Here is a 19,895-nt window from a genome sequence, read left to right on the forward strand (position 1 = left end):
GGGATTGCAGGGCCCTGGGCGGCTCGGGGAGGGGGCTGGGGAGCTGAGGGGATTGCAGGGGCCCTGGGGGGCTCGGGAGGGAGGGGCTGGGGAGCTGAGGGGATTGCGGGGGCTTTGGGGGGGGCACAGGGGCCCTGGGGGGCTCGGGGGGGGGCTGGGGAGCTGAGGGGATTGTGGGGGCTGTGGGGGGGGGCACAGGGGCCCTGGGCGGCTCGGGGAGGGGGCTGGGGAGCTGAGGGGATTGCGGGGGCTTTGGGGGGGGCACAGGGGCCCTGGGGGGCTCGGGGGGGCTGGGGAGCTGAGGGGATTGCGGGGGCTTTGGGGGGGGCTGTAAGGGTCTGGGGGGGCTGTAGGGAACCTGGGGGAGCTGAGGGGATTGTGGGGGCTGTGGGGGGGGCACAGGGGCCCTGGGGGGCTCGGGGGGGCTGGGGAGCTGAGGGGATTGAGGGGGCTGGGGGGGGCACAGGGGCCCTGGGGAGCTCGGGGGGGGCTGGGGAGCTGAGGGGATTGTGGGGGCTGTGAGGGGGGCACAGGGGCCCTGGGGAGCTCGGGGGGGGCTGGGGAGCTGAGGGGATTGCGGGGGCTGGGGGGGGGCACAGGGTCCCCGGGGGGCTCGGGGGGGCCTGGGGAGCTGAGGGGATTGCGGGGGCTGTGGGGGGGGGGGGCACAGGGGCCCCGGGGGGGTCGGGGGGGGCTGGGGAGCTGAGGGGATTGCGGGGGCTTGGGGGGGGCACAGGGGCCCTGGGGGCTCGGGGGGGGCTGGGGAGCTGAGGGGATTGCGGGGGCTTTGGGGGGGGCACAGGGGCCCCGGGGGGGGCTGGGGAGCTGAGGGGATTGCGGGGGCTTTGGGGGGGGCACAGGGGCCCTGGGGGCTCGGGGGGGGCTGGGGAGCTGAGGGGATTGTGGGGGCTGTGAGGGGGGCACAGGGGCCCTGGGGGGCTGGGGAGCTGAGGGGATTGCAGGGGCTGTGGGGGGGGCACAGGGGCCCCGGGGAGCTGAGGGGATTGCGGGGGGGCACAGGGGCCCGGGGGGCTCGGGGGGGGCTGGGGAGCTGAGGGGATTGCGGGGGCTTTGGGGGGGGCACAGGGGCCCTGGGGGCTCGGGGGGGGCTGGAGAGCTGAGGGGATTGTGGGGGCTGTGAGGGGGGCACAGGGGCCCTGGGGAGCTCGGGGGGGGCTGGGGAGCTGAGGGGATTGCGGGGGCTTTGGGGGGGGCACAGGGGCCCCGGGGGCTCGGGGGGGGCTGGAGAGCTGAGGGGATTGCGGGGGCTTTGGGGGGGGCACAGGGGCCCCGGGGGGCTCGGGGGGGGCTGGGGAGCTGAGGGGATTGCGGGGGGGCACAGGGGCCCCGGGGAGGCGCGCAGACCCTGCTCGCCGCTCTCCCCAGCAGGGGGCGCCCCGCCCGGCGCAGACTGTCTCCGTGGCGCCCCCGACGGCCGCCCAGCGCCACGCTGCGGCCGGGCCCCGCCCCTCGATGTTCCCCCAGCCAATGGCCCGCCACTCCCACAATGCTCCGCGGCGGGGGCTGCAGCTGCTGAGGCCTGGGGGTGTCATGGCCGCCGTGGGCCGGGCGCTGAGCTGGGCGCTGCGGGCGGGGAGGTCGGTCCCGGCCCGCACAGGTGGGAGAGCCTGGCGGTGGGGCCGGGCTGGGCTGGGGGGGGGGAAGCTGGGCCCGGTTGGGGGGGGCTGGGCCGGGCCGGGGGTGGGGGGAAGCTGGGCCCGGTCGGGGGGCTGGGCGGGGGGAAGGTGGGTTCGGTTGGGGGGGGGCTGGGCGGGGGGAAGGTGGGCCCGGTCGGGGGGGCTGGGCGGGGGGAAGCTGGGCCCGGGCGGGGGGGGCTGGGCGGGGGGAAGGTGGGCTCGGTTGGGGGGGGCTGGGCGGGGGGAAGGTGGGCCCGGTCGGGGGGGTGGGGGGAAGCTGGGCCCGGTCGGGGGGCTGGGCCCGTTGGGGCAGGGGGGAGTCCCGGGTGTGAGAAGCTTTGGAAGGCCCGAGGGCTGGTTCTGGTGCACTTAGGGCGGACTGTGGCGCTGCTGTAGAGCGGTTATGGGGTTGTACAACCGTGCCAGATGCTCTGCTGCCTCTGCTCAGACGCTGGTAAACACCCCGGACTGCCAGTCTCAGCCGCCAGGAGCCAATCTCCCTGCTCCCTGGAGTGTGCAGCCCTCATCTTCTGGTCAGGGAGCTCCCCACAGAGCCACAGATCATTGGGATGGGTCTGGGGGTGGGGATACTATAACTGGCGAGTGTAGAGGAAACCTCCATATACAGTTGCTCAAATAAGAGTTTCTGCCCTTTAATGCTTCGGTCACATGTAGAGAAACTCTCCCCTATGGTTACTCCCCGTGCCTTGACATCCGTTATTCAAACAGCACCCATGTTCCTTTCCCTGGCAAGAGGAGCACAGCCAGCTCTTCTTGCTGTTGTCCCTGTGAGAGTTCAGTCCTTAGGAGTCATTGTTCAGCCCTTTTTTCCCTGTTGGTATTGAGTGCAGTCGCTATTTAGCTTTGTGTGACCCACCTCAAATCAGTCCATAAAGCCAGCCCCCATCTCCCAACAAGCCCCTTTTGCACTTTCTCCCTTGCTGCCCCTCACTTGTCAGGAGCTACCGATAAACATCTGCAAAGCCATCTCATTATCCTCCCATTGAATTCTTCCTTTGCTGTGATGTCTACAAAAACCTGATAGTGACCAGGCCACTCGTGTGAAACCAGTGTGTCTTGCTGACTAATATCGTCTCATGGTTTCTTTGCACTTGTCCATCCCTTGGCTTTTGTCGTCATCTTGGATTGTAAGCTCTTTGGGTCGGTTCCATCTTCTTGTGTGTGTTTACCACACCTAGCACAGGGGGGTCCTGGTCCGGGACTGAGGTTCCTAGGTGCTAGCATGATGCAAATAGTAAATCTCAATGTACAGGCATAAAGGATAAGTTACCGGCATTGAAGCATCTTGTAGAAAGTGAGAATTCTTAGCAGTCTGACAGCATTGCTAGAAGTACTAGTGTAGAGTGAGCTCAGATGCCTTTATCATCATGTTATCTAAACTTGCTCATAGCTGAGCTTAGTGATTTGGTGGTAAAAATACTTGATCCCCGGTCTGCGCTTGTGGTTCCATTGTTAGCACCAATGCTAGACCAAAGGTGGGAAAACTGATAAAACTCTCTGCACAGGTTGCCAAAGAGGCTGCTAGATTTGAACAATACAGTTCAGACACAGTTCCCTAAACGAATGCTGGGAAATGGTGCTGACCCCTTTTCAGGTCATTGTTGAACTTGAAAAGCATCGTGGAAGAAGCTGTGTGAACTGGCACATGAGAAGGCATCCTAAATGTAATGGGCAGCAAGGAGAGAGGCCTGGGAGAATTACAGGCAGGGGCTTCAGCCACAGTGTTTGCTAATATCTCTTCTGATGTGATTAGTCCTTTGTACATAGTTCATACTAATGCAGTGATTCTCAAACTTTTGTCCTTGTGACCCCTTTCACTTAGCAAGCCTCTGAGTGTGACACCCGCCCCCAAATTAAAAACACTTATATATTTAACACCATTATAAATGCTGGAGGCAAAGCGGGGTTTGGGGTAGAGGCTGACAGCTCATGACCCCCCATTTAATAACCTCATGACCCCCTGAGGGGTTCGGATCCCCAGTTTAAGAACTCATGTACTAATGGTTTAAGAGCCTTGATTATGGAATTCTCTGGCTATGTAGCGTGTGTGTCCTTGTCATTACCATCCCCACTGTAACCTGAAAGAACCATAATCTGTTAGTGGGATTGAGGAACCCATATTGGTAAAATAAATCAAATTTCTCGGCTGTGTTTTGAGGCCGTCTTGCTTAGAATTTCGTGTAGCATTTTTGGTCCATCATGCAGCAGGTTTAAGTTGGTGTTGCTGCGTTGGTTTTTCAGTCAGTGCTGCCTGTTTCCTGGAGGATAGAGTCCAGAAGGTCAACATTTTTCCTGCTTGCTTTTATGGAAACAGTTCTGCCCTGGATACCATCCTAGGAATTTCCAGAGAGAAGACAGAATGTGCAGTGGGGCAGCATCCACCACCAGTATCTTACTGCAAAGGTAAACTCAGCTGCCTGCATGATTTTTCTAGGGAGGTGATGAACAATAGCATTAGAGACAGCCTCTGAAGAGGGCATAGCAGAAATCTGGAAAACAGCCTTGGAAGGAGTGACTTGCAAAAGAAGTCCAGGCCGTTGTAAATAGCTGGGTACCGCATGAGGTGGGGATTAAAGGCTGTAGTCTCTCAAGGTTAATCTCTTAGTCACTTATATCACTGCACAAAACAACACTATTCTTGTTAGTCTCTGGTGGACTAACCCATTAAATGTGTACAGTTTGGTGTGATTGCAGTGTTATTTGAAAACCTTTTTTCTCTCTGCAGTTGAGCAAGATAACTTGTTGGTGCACCAACCAGATGAGCCAGAGAACCCCAAGGTTCTGAGAGTTGCCATCATTGGAGCACCAAATGCTGGGAAATCTACCCTCTCAAATAGACTCTTGGGCAGAAAGGTAAAGCTGTTATACCTCAGTCCCTGCAGCATCTGAGAACCAGGTTACAGATTGTTTCTTAGATGTTGTACACATCTGACTTGTTTCCTGCAGGTTTTCCCAGTATCTAAGAAGGTGCACACCACACGATACAAAGCCTGTGGGGTCATCACAGAAGAAGACACTCAGCTGGTAGGTATTTCCCATGTGATAAAGTAACTCTCAGCAATAGGCATTGTTACCCCAGATGATCCATATCATTTTGCTTACACCCTGCAGTCTACTTCAATTGCACAAACATGAGTTTTAGCTTCTTGTCAGCAATTACAGGAAGATCCTTATTGGTTTGGCTTTCTCTTTCTAGATCATCCTGGACACTCCTGGCCTCATCAGCCCCAAGAAAGCCAAAAGGTATCTCTCTTAATGTGGGTTGATGGAAAATCCAAGTGGGCAAGGTTTGAGGAGACTGGAACATGAGTTCCACTGTAGGAGCTTGTAGAGCAGAGTGAAAGGGGTGTAATGGGTACTTACTTGGGATAGAGGTGTGGTGTTCGTAGAATGAGAAAGTCTTTGAGCCCAGTTCTTGTCTCTGAACTACCTTACAATTACCAGCATTACAGTAGCACATAGAGTCCACAGTCTCTGTTGAGAATCCATTGTGCTAGGCACTGCACTCTCAGAATTGATATAGGCCAAAAGATGGCACTGCACTAGCTGGGTACTAAAAGGGAATGTGAAATGGACTATCTTTTGTTTTAAGAGGAAATTCTTCCACTCTGTGATGGGGTGGAAAAGGAGGCAGTTTATGAGCAGATGTACATGTAGTTCCATAACGGGAATTTGTCTTTCAGGCATAATCTGGAGAAATCCCTGATACGTGATCCATGGGACAGCATGAAACATGCAGACTTAGGTGGGAACCCAGTTCTCTTACTATATCAAGTCAAATCCTGATGTGTCTTTGATGGGTACTTATATGGCTGCCATTTCCCTGGTATCCGAATGCCCATGTACTGAGTGGAGCAGCAATGGCAGCTCCTGGGTACGTGGGGATAGAGTGGCGGGGAAGTACATACAGGAGCTCTCCACATCTGTAACTGGGGAAGAGTATAGTATACCTGTACACCGCTTAAGGAGGCAGTGTGGAGGATTGGGCTGGGTGGTTGAGGATTAGTTTGTATGGCACTGGGAAGATGTGGAAAAGTGCATTATTTTTTCATACTCACACTTTGTCTACACTCACACTCAGACATACACATTCTGCTGTGGAAGTAAGAAAGGCAGTGATATGAAGAAAGAGGCCACAAGCTGAGGGACAATTAAAGGCTGATGTCTGCCAAGAGGGGTTTCAAATGTATCTCTCTGTTTGACAGTTCTGGTTTTGGTGGATGTGTCAGAACGCTGGACACAGAACCGTCTGAGTCCCCAGGTGCTGCAGTGTCTTTCTCAGTTCCCGCAGATTCCCAGCATCCTGGTCATGAACAAGGTAAATGAGAGAGGGGTCCACTTCTTCCTTTTTATACAGTGAGTTAGTGTTTGGGCATTACGTACAGAGCCTCTTTCCCTTATACCTCTATTGAAGGTTAAACTAAATGTTGATTTCTTGGCAAATGCCACAGAAGAGATAAATCTATTTAAAGGTTTCCAGTGTCTTGTAACTCACTAAGGGGTGACTTAGGCCTGCAGCAAATGGTGCAGTCCTTACATCTGTGATTCATCCCTCTTTCACCTCAAGACTTGGATTATTACGTGAGACAGTTTCATTTGTCTCAGTTCCATCTGGAACAAATTCCTGATCAGTCTCTCTATTTCAGGTGGATCTGCTGAAGAGAAAGGCCCTTCTGCTGGACCTGGTCACTGAGCTCACAGAGGGAGTTGTAAACGGAAAAAAACTGAAAGTGAAATCTACGTCTGAGAGGCATTCAAACTCCACCAGAAACAATCCCCTTCAAAGCATCCAAACTTGTCTGTCTGAGAATACATCCAAAGAGTCTGGTTATCTCCAGGATGCCTGTGAAGTCCAGCGGGGCTCTGGCTCAGATACCAGTTGTAACGTGAGAGCATCAAACTCTGATCATATGTTGGAAGGCACAGAGAAAGCGCAAATTGCAAACCACCAGGTATCTAGAGACTTAAAGAACAAGAAAGGCTGGCCGCACTTCCAGGAGATCTTCATGCTAGCAGCTGTTAATGGAGAGGCAGTGGAGACCCTGAAGGTAAATTAGCCTGAAATAATTGCATTGTACCCTGTGACTTGCACCTTCTCATTCTTGTGCTCACCCTAGATAACTTAGTTTTACTGAGCCTCATATCATGTGAGGAAGTAGCCAACCTTTCTTTGTCTGACCTATCCCCTTTCTCCTGGCCTGCGATCTGCAGCTCCCTGAGGAGTCCCTGGTAGGTTGGTGATGGGGTATCATCTGACCAAGGGAACTGCACCATGTCAGACTACTTAAGAGAACAATCTTTGATTTATTTCCACCTTGGACTTCGGGTCCCCTTTAACTTCCCCTGTTCTCTGTGTTGACAGAAGTACCTCCTGATGCAAGCCAAACCAGGTCGATGGGAGTACCACAGCAGGGTTTTGACAAGCCAGTCGCCCCAGGAGATCTGTGATAATGTAATTAGGGGGAAGCTACTGGAGTATCTGCCACAGGAAGTGCCTTACACTGTGCTTCAGGTAGGAAGCAGCTCAGTGAGAGCAGCCTTTCATAAGTGTCCATAAGATGAGCGGGACCCTTCCTGGTACAATACTCTGCTGAAATCTCTAAAGATTTGGGTTTAATGTTTGAGGGCGTGTGGCTCTGCATTATCCCCAAGTCCTTCACTGGGGAGTGGGGCCCTCTTGATGCCGGCTGTGCATGTGCACTTGGCCACGGAAGGGACAGGCAGCTGGGAATAGAAGTCTCTGGGGCCTGGAGCCAGGGGACTTTTCTCTTCTGAGGGTTTGCTGAGTGGTTGGGTTTGTGCTCTAATGTTGCAGAAGACAGAGATGTGGGAGGAAGGGCCGAGTGGGGAGCTCATCATCCTGCAGAACCTGCTGGTCCAAAAAGAGACCCATGTGGTGAGTATTCTGGGAGAATCTCTGTGCTCTTTTGCTGCTGATTGGGGGAGTCCATAGGGCATAAGAAAGGAGGGTCTGCAGACCCAGTGCAGGAATAGGATCTTTGTGCATCCATGGAGTTCAGTCACATTTGTACGGAGCATACTAGACATCCTGTTTCTTAGCCAATTCTCTGCTATAGGCTAATGTGTCCTGCGCTAGGCTTGCTGTACAGACTCTGAGTCCCTTGGGCTATGAATTGCAGGTCAGGCACAGTGTAAAGTGCATTAAATATCTGTAACCCTGTGGTACATCTAGACAGAGAGTGAGGCCAAACCTCCCATTATGTACTAGACGGAGCACGTCAGTGACGGGGTCTACCCTGTACCTTCCTTACTTTCTGACTAGAGCATGAAGGCACAGCATGCACCAGCCTCATCTGTGAGTTGGCCAGGTGCCTCCCTCCCCTTTAGCACAGACCATGCTCCCTGTATGTGAGTTAGAGGGTACAGGCCTCCCAGTGCCAAGCAGATGGTTTTTCAGTTTCTCTACATACGGGGGCAAGAGCCTGCACTGTTCTGTGGTGACAGATACCCTACAGGCAGGGTTCAGGGATGCTCCAAATAAGTGTTTCTCGGTGATTGGTCTGTGGACCAGCGCCAGTCCCTGAGATCTCCTTGACACAGTTTAGGAAGACAGCAGGCTGGTCTCTGGTATCAAAAAGGTTGAGAAACACTGAAATGAAACATCCTCTTTATCTGCTTCCCCAGTCATCATGTTGCTCTCTACGGGCATGTCTACACTATGGGATTATATCGATTTTACAGAAACCGTTTTTTAAAACAGATCGTATAAAGTCGAGTGCATGCGGCCACACTAACCACATTAATTCGGTGGTGTGCGTCCATGTACTGAGGCTAGTGTCGATTTCCGGAGCGTTGCACTGTGAGTAGCTATCCCATAGCTATCCCATAGTTCCTGCAGTCTCCCTCACCCCTTGGAATTCTGGGTTGAGATCCCAGTGCCTGATGGGGCAAAAAACATTGTTGCGGGAGGTTCTGGGTACAGCCTCACTTCTCCATGAAAGCAGCAGACAAGTGTTTTGTGCCTTTTTTCCTGGATGAACTGTGCAAATGCCATAGCACAGCAAGCATGGACCCTGCTCAGCTCAAGACAGCAATCATGGATGTTGTAAACACCTCGCGCATTATCGTGCAGTCTGTGCAGAGCCAGGACCTGCAAAACCAGGCGAGGAGGCAGCAGCTACGGCAGTGCGGCGATGAGAGTGATGAGGACATGGACACAGAATTCTCTCAAACCGCGGGCCACTGCGCTTTAGAGATCCTGATGGTAATGGGGCAGGTTCTAGCCATTGAATGCCGATTTTGGGCCCGGGAAACAAGCACAAACTGGTGGGACCGCATAGTTTTGCAGGTTTGGGACGATTCCCAGTGGCTGCGAAACTTTTGCGTGCGTAAGGGCACTTTCATGGAACTTTGTGACTTGCTTTCCCTTGCCCTGAAATGCCAGAATACCAAGATGAGAGCAGCCCTCACAGTTGAGAAGCGAGTGGCAATAGCCCTCTGGAAACTTGCAACGCCAGACAGCTACCAGTCAGTCGGGAATCAATTTGGAGTGGGAAAATCTGCTGTGGGGGCTGCTGTGATGCAAGTAGCCAAAGCAATCATTAAGCTGCTGCTACGGAACGTTGTGACTCTGGAAAATGTGCAGGTCATAGTGGATGGCTTTGCTGCAATGGGGTTCCCTAACTGTGGTGGGGCAATAGATGGAACCCATATCCCTATCTTGGCACCGGAGCACCAGGGCACCCACTACATAAACCTCAAGGGGTACTCTTCAGTGGTGCTGCAAGCACTGGTGGATCACAAGGGACGTTTCACCAACATCCACAGGGGATGGCCGGGAAAGTTTCATGACACTCACGTCTTCAGGAACACTACTCTGTTTAAACGGCTGCAGCAAGGGAATTACTTCCCAGACCAGAAAATAACAGTTAGGCATTTCAACATCCCCGTCGTTATCCTGGGGGACCCAGCCTACCCCTTGATGCCATGGCTTATGAAGCCATACACAGGCAGGCTGGACGGTAGTCAGGAGTTGTTCAACTACAGGCTGAGCAAGTGCAGAATGGTGGTAGAATGTGCATTTGGCTGTTTAGAGGCACGCTGGTGCACATTACTGACTCGCTCAGACCTCAGCCAAACCAATGTCCCCTTTGTTACTGCTGCTTGCTGTGTGCTCCACAATCTCTGAGAGTAAGGGGGAGACCTTTATGGTGGGGTGGGAGGGTGAGGCAAATCACCTGGCCGCTGATTATGTGCAGCCAGACACCAGGACAATTAGAAGAGCACACCAGGAAGCGATGCGCGTCAGAGAAGCTTTGAAAACGAGTTTCATCACTGGCCAGAGTACAGTGTGACTGTTGTGTTTATTTCCCCTTGATGAACCCCTCCTCCCCCCCCCCCCGATTGACTCATTCCCTGTAAGCAACCCACCCTCCCCCTTCGATTACAGCTTGCTTAAGGAAATAAAGTCACTATCGTTTAAAAATCATGTATTATTTATTAATTCATTATAAAAAGAGGGAGAGAACTGACAAGGTAGCCTGGGTGTGGTTTGGGAGGAGGATAGGAGGGAAGGAAAAGACCACTAAAAAAATTTCAAAGTAATGACAGCCTTTTGGTTGGGCTGTCCATGGGGGTGGAGTGAGCGGTTGCACGGAGCCTCCCTCCAGGCATTCTTACACATCTGGGTGAGGAGGATATGGAACATGGTGAAGGATGAGGGTGGTTACACAGGGGCTGCAGCGGCACTCTGTGATCCTGCTGCTGTTCCTGTAGCTCCACCAGACGCCGGAGCATGTCAGTTTGATCACACAGCAGCCCCAGCATTGCATCATGCCTCCTCTGATCTTTCTGCCGCCACCTCTCATCTCGAGCGTCCCTCCTGTCCTCACATTCACTGGCATCTTTCCTATAATTTGATACCACGTCCTTCCACTCATTCATATGAGCTCTTTCATTGCGGGTCACTTCCATGATTTCAGAGAACATTTCGTCTTACATCTTTTTTTTCCCGCCGCCTTATCTGAGAGAGCCTTCGGGATGGAATAGGGAGGCTTGAAAAATTTGCAGCTGCATGAGGGAGGGAAGAAAGGGAGAGAAGTATTTCAAAAGATACATTTTACAGAACAATGCTTATACTCTTTCACGATGACCAACACTGTTCACCTTACATAGCACATGTGATTTCACTACAAGGTCGCATTTTGCATCTTAATATTGAGTGCCTGCGGCTCTGGTGTTACAGATCTCACAGACGCAGGCCCGGGCAGCAGAATTCAGCTTGGGTGTGGCTGTGGTAAGCCATTGTCTTTCGGCTTCTGCAGCCTTCATATACACGGTGCCCTCCTTTCCCAAATACCAAGCAAAGCCCGTTCAGTGCTGCTGCTTTCCTGTTAACATGCAGCAGCAGAAACCACTCCCCCCATCCAATTCTCTGGGATGATCACTTTACCCCTCCCCCCACCGCGTGGCTGGTATCATGGAAGATCACTGGTAAACACCCTCCTCCCCACCCTGCATGGCTGGTAGCAGGGAAGGTCCCTGCTAGCCAAACACGGAAAAAGCTCAGCGCCAATCACTCCCCCCACTCCTTCCCCCTGCTTGGCTAACTGCAAGGGAGCATTTCTTTTAAGCAACAGGCAAACAGCCCAGTAGGAATGGCCATCTCTGTCCCCTTAATTAAATTCCTGAATTTCAACCAGGTTACCATGAACGATATCACTCTCCTGAGGATAGCACAGTGAGATAAAGAACGGATGTTGCTTGAATGCCAGCAAACACCAGGACCATACGCAGCTAGGCTTGTCGTGCAATGATACCAGATTACTTGCTACATGCATGGCGTGGTCAAGTGTCCTACCATGGAGGACGGAATAAGACTGCCCTGCCCAGAAACCTTCTGCAAAGGCTTTTGGAGTATCTCCAGGAGAGCTTCCTGGAGATGTCCCTGGAGGATTTCCGCTCTATCCCTAGACATGTTAACAGACTTTTCCAATAACTGTACTGGCCGCGAATGCATCCCAAGTCCTCAGGGCAAATCAATCATTCAAAAACGCTTGCTTTTAAACCATGTTTGATATTTACAAAGGTACACTCACCAGAGGTCCCTTCCATGGCTTCATTGTGTGGGATAGTGGCTTGGGAGGGCTGGGAGGGTAATTCCGTCAGGGTGAGAAAAAGCTCCTGGCTGTTGAGGAAAACGAAGTGCTGTGTGCTCTCTGCAAGCTCGTCGTCGTCCTCATCTTCCCCGTCTGCAGAATCCTCAGCCATGGCTGAGATTACCACCCCCACCTCGGAATTCACAGATGGGTGGGGTACTGGTGGCGGACCCCTTTAGAATTGCATGCAGCACATCGTAGAAGTGACATGTTTTCGGCCCTCCCCTGGACCTTCCGTTTGCTTTTTTGGTTTTCTGATAGGCTTGTCTGAGCTTCTTAACTTTCACACAGCACTGTACTGAGTCCCTAGTGTGGCCTCTCTGCATCATGGCCCTGGCAGTTTTTTCAAATGTTTTTTCATTTCGTCTTTTGGAACGGAGTTCTGTTAGCACAGAATCCTCTCCCCATACAGCAATCAGATCCAGTACCTCCCATGCGGTCCATGCTGGAGCTCTTTTTCGATTCTCAGGAAACTGCATTGTTACCTGTGCTGATGAGCTCTCCACGCTGGCCAAACAGGAAATGAAATTCAAAAGTTTGCGGGGCTTTTCCTATCTACCTGGCCAGTGCATCCGAGTTCAGACGGCTTTCCAGAGCAGTCACAATGGTGCACTGTGGGATAGCGCCCGGAGGCCAATACCGTCAAATTGCAGCCACACTAACCCTAATCCGACAGGGCAATACCGATTTCAGCGCTACTCCCCTCGTCGGGGAGGAGTACAGAAATCGGTTTTAAGAGCCCTTTCTATCGATATAAAGGGCTTCGTTGTGTGGATGGGTGCAGGGTTAAATTGGGTTAACGCTGCTAAATTCGGTATAAATGCGTAGTGTAGACCAGGCCTAAGGCTGCCTCTCCCTGCAGGTAGGTGTCACTGCCAAAAGTAAGAGAGGTGAAAGTGATAATCCTCTGTCTCTGTTTTGTGGTACAGAAGATGCTGATTGGTGTGGGAGGCCAGCTGATCAGCAGGATTGCTCAGGAGGCCGGTGAGGACCTGATGAACATATTCCTGTGCGACATCCGCTTGAAGCTCTGTGTGAAGCTGACGAAATGAGCAGCTTGTGTAGATGTTACCAACTCTTGTTGTCTGACCACTAATGAAGAGATGGACATGCTGAAGAACATGGAGTCACCCTTTCTGGGGGGGGGCTGATGCCCCCTGGCAATATCAGGGCACTGAGATTCCCCCCAGGCATAGAGAGGGATGCTGAGTAAACCAAAGAACTAAAGAAGAATATGTTCTTTGGGGGGGTCTGAACTGCAATGAGTTTAATGCTTGAACGTGGTGAAATCTTTAGACATTGACCCACCCCAACAGATTATCCAGTGAGAACTTGGAGTGGATGTTGGGGAACCAACCCCCCCCGCCCCAAACACAGTTTTAGTGCTGCAGTTACAGAGCCATCTGTCTTTGCTCCCTCTGCTGCTTCTTGGCTTTCGCGTCCTTTGCTCTACTTGCCCACTATCTGTACTGCCAAAAGCAAACAACTGTGGCTGGATGTTGTGCTGAAAACGATGCTGCTGCAGTGGCAGAATATGGGGTGGAGAGAGACGGGAGGAGGCAAGAGCAAAAATTGAATCTCTAAGGCCAGAGTCATTTCTGAAGGGCTCAAACAGGTGCGACCTGCATGCATGTCCAGATGCATGCATTGTATTGCACCTCAGAGGGCATGAGTGATATGAGCACTGGTCTGTCGAATACTCCCCAGACTATTAATGTCCACTGTGAAGAAATAACTCTCCAGTCTCCCTCAGGCAAGAGCTTAAAACACTTCTACAGTAATTAGTGGTCTAGGAAAACTGCAGACTCAGCTATGAGTAGGCTGAGTGAGTACTGTAAAGTGAATGCTGCCTGTATAGTGTTTGGGGGTCTTTGGCCTGAAAGTGGCTTTGTAAATATAACTATTCTTTTGAATTATAAAGAACTGCTGTCTTCTGGCAAAGAAAGGGTTGTTGGGTGTATTCCCCTCGTCTCATGCCTTCAGTGCTGCAAGGCTGAGTAGCTGTACAGCTTGGAATGGCGGCGTTCCAGCTGAAAAGGCTGCACCAACCCAGCCCAACTCACATGCTGATCTTCCCTGTGATTGCAGCACGTCATGCTGTCTGCCTGGCCTTTCTTCTGCAGGCTGTGGAAGATGAATGAATGAGGGATTATGGAAACAGGGCCTTTAGGAGCCAGATGTTTGCTGACGGGGGCTGGAGCAGGGGATGTTGCTTGCAAATAGAGCCACTCATTCCATTTTAGTGTAGCTGGGATAGTAGGTTGGTATTGTTGAGGGAATCACTCTGTTGGTCACTGTCAAAGAGGGACGTGTTGGCTAACAGCAGTGGTTCCCAACTAGAGTGCACCTGCAATAGATGCATGGATACTGTCTCCCTTCCCCAACGCAGTTGGCACCCTGGCCTCTTCTCATTCTCCTCTTTTCTATTTTGCAAGCTTTTTTGTTGTCTTGTTTTCTTTCCCTTATTTCCTTTCCTCCCACTCTCCAGAAGGCTGTGGGGTGTTGATTGGTGGCTCTGCGGGGGTGGGAAGGAGGAGCCAGGCTGCACCTGCTGGTGTGACTGAGCTGAGTATCAGGAGAGCAGGGAAGCGGGGCGTGGGTCAGCGGGCTGCTGTCTGAATATGAAGGTCTGTATACCGGAGGGGCTGCTGCAGGAGGCTGGGGGAAAGGGAAGTGCCTCCCAAGGAGCTGCCTGATTTTAGAAGCAGCAATTAGAGAAAATTGGCATGGGGTAGAAAGTGGATTCACTGACAGGCTCTCTCTACTTCCATTGCTCCTTCTCTCCTTTGCACGCCCCAGGGGATTCTAGGTGTGCTCCAGCATGGCCTCAAGAGTTTGCACTTGGCTACCAACTGAATATTCAGTAGCCCCCAGCAGCTTGCCTCACTCTTCCACCATTGTCTGCTGTCACAGCAAGGCAAGACTAAAATGGCACCTATCCCTGACTTGTTCCTAGTGAAACCTTACTGTGGAAGAGCATGGGGGGAGAGGATTTAGCCTGTTTGGGGGCCAAGTGGCACAGCTGGTGGGAGAAGACAGGGGGCTAGAACAGCCTTATTGCACCAACTTCACCTGTAAAGATCTGGGGTCAAGTGAGGACTAGGTGTCCTTAGAAGGCCCTGCTTGTCCCGTTTGCAGAGTGCCCACCTTACCTTGAGGCAGCTGAAGAGAAGCCCCGGGCTGGAGAAGCAGGGATATCACAGGTCAAGCTTGACGTGCTTTGCAGAACTGGCAGGGCCTTAGCCTTGGCTGGTAGCAGGTGACAGGTCAGGACTGAAAGTCGTGGAGGTGTATGGCAGTCTGTAGCCTTGTGCTGCCCTTGCAGTAGCTGTGTTGGTGTTGGCATGAACTGGCACAGTCTCTGGGCACAAAGAGGAGAGAAGCTGTTTACTGGCACCAGGACAGACTGACTAGCATATTATAGATATGTATCTAGACCAGTGTTTCTCAAATGCAGTCACCGTGGTTGCATGTGGCCACCAGAGAATTTTCTTGCGGCCACAGCCTCCTGGGCGGTAATGGGGGCGGGGGGGAAGCAGCGCCCACCTCTGGAGACACACAAGCTGGAGGAGTAGGCAGCCAGTAAGTTCCAACCTGCCCAGGGCTGGTGGGGTCAGGTTTCAGCCCTTGGGTGGCAGGTTCCAGCCACAAGGCTTCAGGCTCCGTTCCCTAGCCATAAAATAGTGAGCTCTGGCTTAACGTCCCTCCCTACTCCAGTGCCCCTGGCCCCTGCTGCCTCCATATCCACCTCCCCACCCAGGGCTTAATTTGTCCCCAGGCTTGCCAGGGCTGAGTAACTCTGCTGGGAAAGGTGATAGTTGTATGTTTTAATGTCACTTTTCACAGCAGACTCAGTAACTAGCACATCTTTAAAAAAAAAAAAAGGGGGGGGGCAACCAAAAAAGAACAAAAGACATAAGAAAAAAGACAAGAACATACCAAGCACCTTGTGTGTTTCTATTCTGGTTTGGCCCAGTAAAGAATAGAGACAGTGGGACGTTTTCTTTGAGTCTGGAAAAAAAACCCTACATAAATCACAACGATTCGGACCTGTGTCTGTGCATACTGATTTCTCCTAAAATTAAGTATGTTAGAAAAAATTGTCAGAGTGGACACCAGCAAGACTTGGTGGACACACTCTGAGGCCACCAAAAAAATTGTTGTGAGAACCCCGATCTAGACTCATTCCCCTGCCGTGTGGGTTTGCTATAATAGATCAAGTGTTTGACTCCCTTATTCAGCTAACACTCTGTGCTTTGTGGATCTCTGCATGTTCCCAGAGCTATGCTTTCTAAAGGATTTTGCCTACTGTATGAGATCTCTTGAGACATCTAGCTACATTTGCCATTCTGTGTTGTTTACAAGCAGCCCTGAGTGAGGAGGCAATTAAGGTGCTGCCCAGGCAATTAAATAAGGATACCTAGGAGTTGCCAGCTCCTGTTTGAACCAAAACCTCTCATGAAATCCAGTGCCAGTTTCTCCCTCTCCAAAGAAAAGGGGATGTTCAGTGGCACTGACATAACCCACTGAGCCATTAAAGACTGTGCCATGGAGAAGATGTAAGCGACAGTGAGCTACCTTCAGATAGTGAGGTGATAGCCTGGCTTTTTTTGTCTCCATGCAGGGGATATTTTGGTTCCTTGAATGTTTCTAACTAGCTTTTATATTCCACTGACAATAAAATGAGGTCCCAGCTCAAGCAGTCATTTCTCTTCCCCTTTCTGTCAGTCAAATAACACAGCTGCTACCTGGGATCTGTTTTATTCTGACTAAAATCAGGACACTTTCATGTATCTTCTTTCTTCCCAGCTGAGCTTAGATCACATTTCCATAGCAGTGGATTGTTTCGCAGATGCTTCTGAGGGTGACACCTTGCAGGGAAGAAAGGTGAGCGAGCTTGGAGGATTCAAAAGGTTTTCATTTGGTGTCAGATACAATGAAGAAACCATTCCTTTGTGGAGTGTTGACAGACAAAGGTCAGTCTCAAGCTGCCACAAAGTATATTTCAGTGATTTTCCAGGCTGAAGTTCAGAGCCCAATGTCTGGAGCTGTTCTCTAGGAGTGAGAGGTGATGGAAAATCAATGCAAAATATATTTCCTTGAAATGGAAATACTCTGTGTGTGGAAATGCTTAGTCGCCTAGCTACCCGACTGACTCAGTAAGAGACTGTGCTTAGGGCCTGCTCAGTCTTAAATGTGAGGCAGTAGCTCATTAATAAGGCTTGGCAATTAGATTAATTAGACATCATCAGCCAATCCTTTCTCATATGAAAGGTACTGTTAGCATTTGTCTGAAAACCCAGACTACGGAAAGTGCTGTCTTCCTGGAGCACAAATATATTTTAATTCTTCCTGATTTTGGGAAGGCAACATGGGCATGGAGGGGGGCTGGTCAGGGCTCTTCATACTGTACTAAGCTAACAAATACCATTGCACTAGTTAGGAGACAACAGGATGAAATGATAATGGGGTTAGGCAGCCATGCGATCAGGTGTCCGTAGGGGTTGGGAACCTGGAAGTCAGGTGACAATGCAGCTAGATGACAGGGATAGTAACTTGTGGAGTGAGATGCTACTGGGCGGAGGAGTACTGCCTGGCATCTAGATACTGTGCTGATAGTCTTCAGAAAAAGCTTAGGAGTCTTGTTTGTCTCTTGGAAAACACTGACATGTCACAGACTGAGGTTTGATTTCAGTTATTGGTAAGGTTCTGAACAGGTGGTAACTCTCTAACTGACTTTGTCTAAGAATGTCCTTATTTTACAGTAAGTGGTTGCACCTAATGTTTATGGTGGTGGTAGCAGCTGTACTGAGAGCCCTGTGTCACCCTGGGCTCTACAAATGTTATGCGTTCTCACTTAAATAGTGTGAAAATACCACTGGGCTCAGGGCAGAGATGAGTGTTGCTAGCGGCATCCCTATGGCCCAACCTACAGTTGCAAAGATGCAGCTAAAATTGGACAGGATCTTACATCATTAACAGTCAGTGGCTGGCATGTCTGCGGTCTCTTCCTGGTGCCAGCAGCCTGGGAGGAATCTGTATCATGGTACAAAGGGGATCAGTAAATCATCACTCATGAAATAAAACCAAAAGTGATGTGGTGGCAGGTTTGAGCTCTGCGCTGGCTGGCAAGTGCATGTGCCATTCCTCCCTCTTCTGCAAGGACAAGAATGTGGACACTTTCTTGGACTGAAGCCCAAACTTCACCACATCTGAGCAGAACCTTCTAGGGAGGATGCACCTGTTTAACCGATCGTGCAACTGACTTCAAGGCCTGTAGAGTGGACAAATGCCCCGTACATCAATGTTGGTAACTAACCCCCATGGGACATCTGCTTTGCAGCCAATTATAGGGACAGAAATGAGAACGCAAGGTGTAATTATTTATGATATGCCGTATCAGCTGTACAGAGCAGAGTCCTGGCTTTCCCTGGTACAGAAACACAAGTGACCCCCTGTAATGTGCAGTTACAGTTACTTGTGCTGCGAGTGCAGCACATGCATTAAGACCTTAATAGGAAGTCAAGCCTCATCTCGCTGCTAGGTTGGAAGAGCAGTCACTCGCCTCAGTGGGCAGGAGGCAGGTGAAACAGCCAGAGAGAGCAGTAGACCAGCCACCTTGGAAGGAAGCAAAGAACCGCAGTTCCCCCTGGCTGTAAAGAATGAATTCTGTGGGCTGGTTGGGAGGGAGGTGTACTGTCAAGGAGAGTCTCAACAAAGCATGGGTAAGATTGCTCTGTGTGCCGTTTAATGGTGACTGAATTCCCTGGCTCTTAGTAACAGTTGTAGCAACAGTCTGCATCCTTCTGGCTGCCATTACTTTCTCTAACAGATGCTCTCCCTTTCCTCGTCCTTCCAAAGGTGTGAACTGTCAGTCTTTCCGGATGGGCTGCACTTGCTCCATTCTTTGATGGCAAGTTGTGTAGCAATTTGTTAGCTGTCTAAAGTGATGAATGCTGCTCCAAGCCCTCAATTTAGCTGAGGATAGATATTCCACTTAACTTATGTCACCTTGTTTTTCTACACAGGGTAGAAACCCTTCAGCCTCATTCCTCATGTCAGAGTGGTTCTGTCACCTTAGTATTGTCTGAAAGGTTTATCCCACTGCCTGTATAGGCCTAGTAGCATATTAAGAAATGGGATTTAAATAAGCTTTTAAACTCTCTCAATGTCACTTGGGCCTGTGACCAAAAAGTTAGCACCAAGGGCCAAAAAAGCCATGTTTTGTAAACTATACGCAACAGGTTCCACCTCCCTTTCCCGTTCCCATAGATTCGTATTCTCTCCATTTTACATTTGTGGAAACAGACACAAACAGGGTTAATTTGCCTGTCGCTAGTAGAGGGGAGACTATCCCGTTTATGGTAGTGCCCACTGCACATTCCAGACAGAATATAGCACAATTCTGGCCAGAGCTGCTAGCTGTGAAAGAATGGAGGTAAGTGATATAGCACAGCTAGATTGAACTGAAGGAGCAAGTCCATGCTGCCTTTCGAAGGATGTATGGTCCTTTCATGCACTGCACAGAAGAGTTGCTTTCACTTTTGTTCCCCCCCATGCTAATTACTGTTCTGCAACAGTGCCTAGCAGGTCTGGGTACCAAGCCTTGGCTCTGGATTATTACTTGTACTTCTATTACAGTAGCACCTTTTTGTTCCCATGCTGGGTGAGGCCTGTGTGTACATAATGGTGTATGGGCATAGATGACAGGATTTATAATCTAAGGTAAAGGGAGAGAGGTGTTTGCCTTAGGAGCTGTGTAGGGTCTGACCTCTGGCAGTTCCTAAGCATTTTGAAAAGTATTTGAAATACCAAAAAGAAATAAAAAAAACCTGTTGCTTTATCAGTCCTAGAGAAGAGAATCTGTTTATTTACAGCATAAACTGAATCTCAACAAGCAGCACCTTGTTGCTCATCTTGTCTTCCCTTACACTGGGACAGAATGAGGTTGTGTGCCAACTAGTGTCATCTTCAGGGGCTTGGTGCAAACCCAGTCATTCAGCATCTGCTCCCACCAGCACAGAGTTTCTCTCTATACCAGTTCAAAGGCCAAGTCTACACTACATGCTTCTGCAGCCATATGTTGATCAGAGTCTAATCCCCAAGCACTGCAGTCATA

At 51.0% G+C, this 19,895-nt stretch overlaps 2 protein-coding genes across 9 annotated transcripts in view; both read left to right on the forward strand.

Moving 5' to 3' along the window:
* Positions 1 to 1,506: 1,506 nt before the first annotated feature.
* On the forward strand, positions 1,507 to 19,625 carry ERAL1 (Era like 12S mitochondrial rRNA chaperone 1). Of its 8 annotated transcripts, XM_050929562.1 has the most exons (12): positions 1,508 to 1,618; positions 3,900 to 4,061; positions 4,384 to 4,511; positions 4,605 to 4,682; positions 4,855 to 4,901; positions 5,342 to 5,403; positions 5,864 to 5,976; positions 6,305 to 6,706; positions 7,021 to 7,170; positions 7,474 to 7,554; positions 18,638 to 18,689; positions 18,805 to 19,625. In XM_050929562.1, exons 1-11 carry the CDS (start codon positions 1,552 to 1,554, stop codon positions 18,641 to 18,643), a joined length of 1,296 nt encoding a protein of 431 aa, XP_050785519.1. In that variant the 5' UTR covers positions 1,508 to 1,551; the 3' UTR covers positions 18,644 to 18,689; positions 18,805 to 19,625. The 8 variants fall into 8 exon arrangements, with proteins under 8 accessions (XP_050785512.1, XP_050785519.1, XP_050785518.1 ...); XM_050929555.1 differs by lacking the exons at positions 18,638 to 18,689; positions 18,805 to 19,625 and adding an exon at positions 16,586 to 17,884 and having other exon boundaries at positions 1,507 to 1,618; XM_050929561.1 differs by having other exon boundaries at positions 18,638 to 19,625.
* Positions 16,645 to 19,895, forward strand: part of FAM222B (family with sequence similarity 222 member B) — a 49,090-nt gene continuing 45,839 nt past the window's right edge. Inside the window, exon 1 of the mRNA XM_050929552.1 lies at positions 16,645 to 16,663. The gene's annotated coding sequence lies outside the window, so the exon portion shown is untranslated. The remainder of the gene's footprint in view (positions 16,664 to 19,895) is intronic.

The sequence above is a fragment of the Gopherus flavomarginatus genome, chromosome 19, assembly GCF_025201925.1.
Source record: "Gopherus flavomarginatus isolate rGopFla2 chromosome 19, rGopFla2.mat.asm, whole genome shotgun sequence".
NCBI lineage: Eukaryota > Metazoa > Chordata > Testudines > Testudinidae > Gopherus > Gopherus flavomarginatus.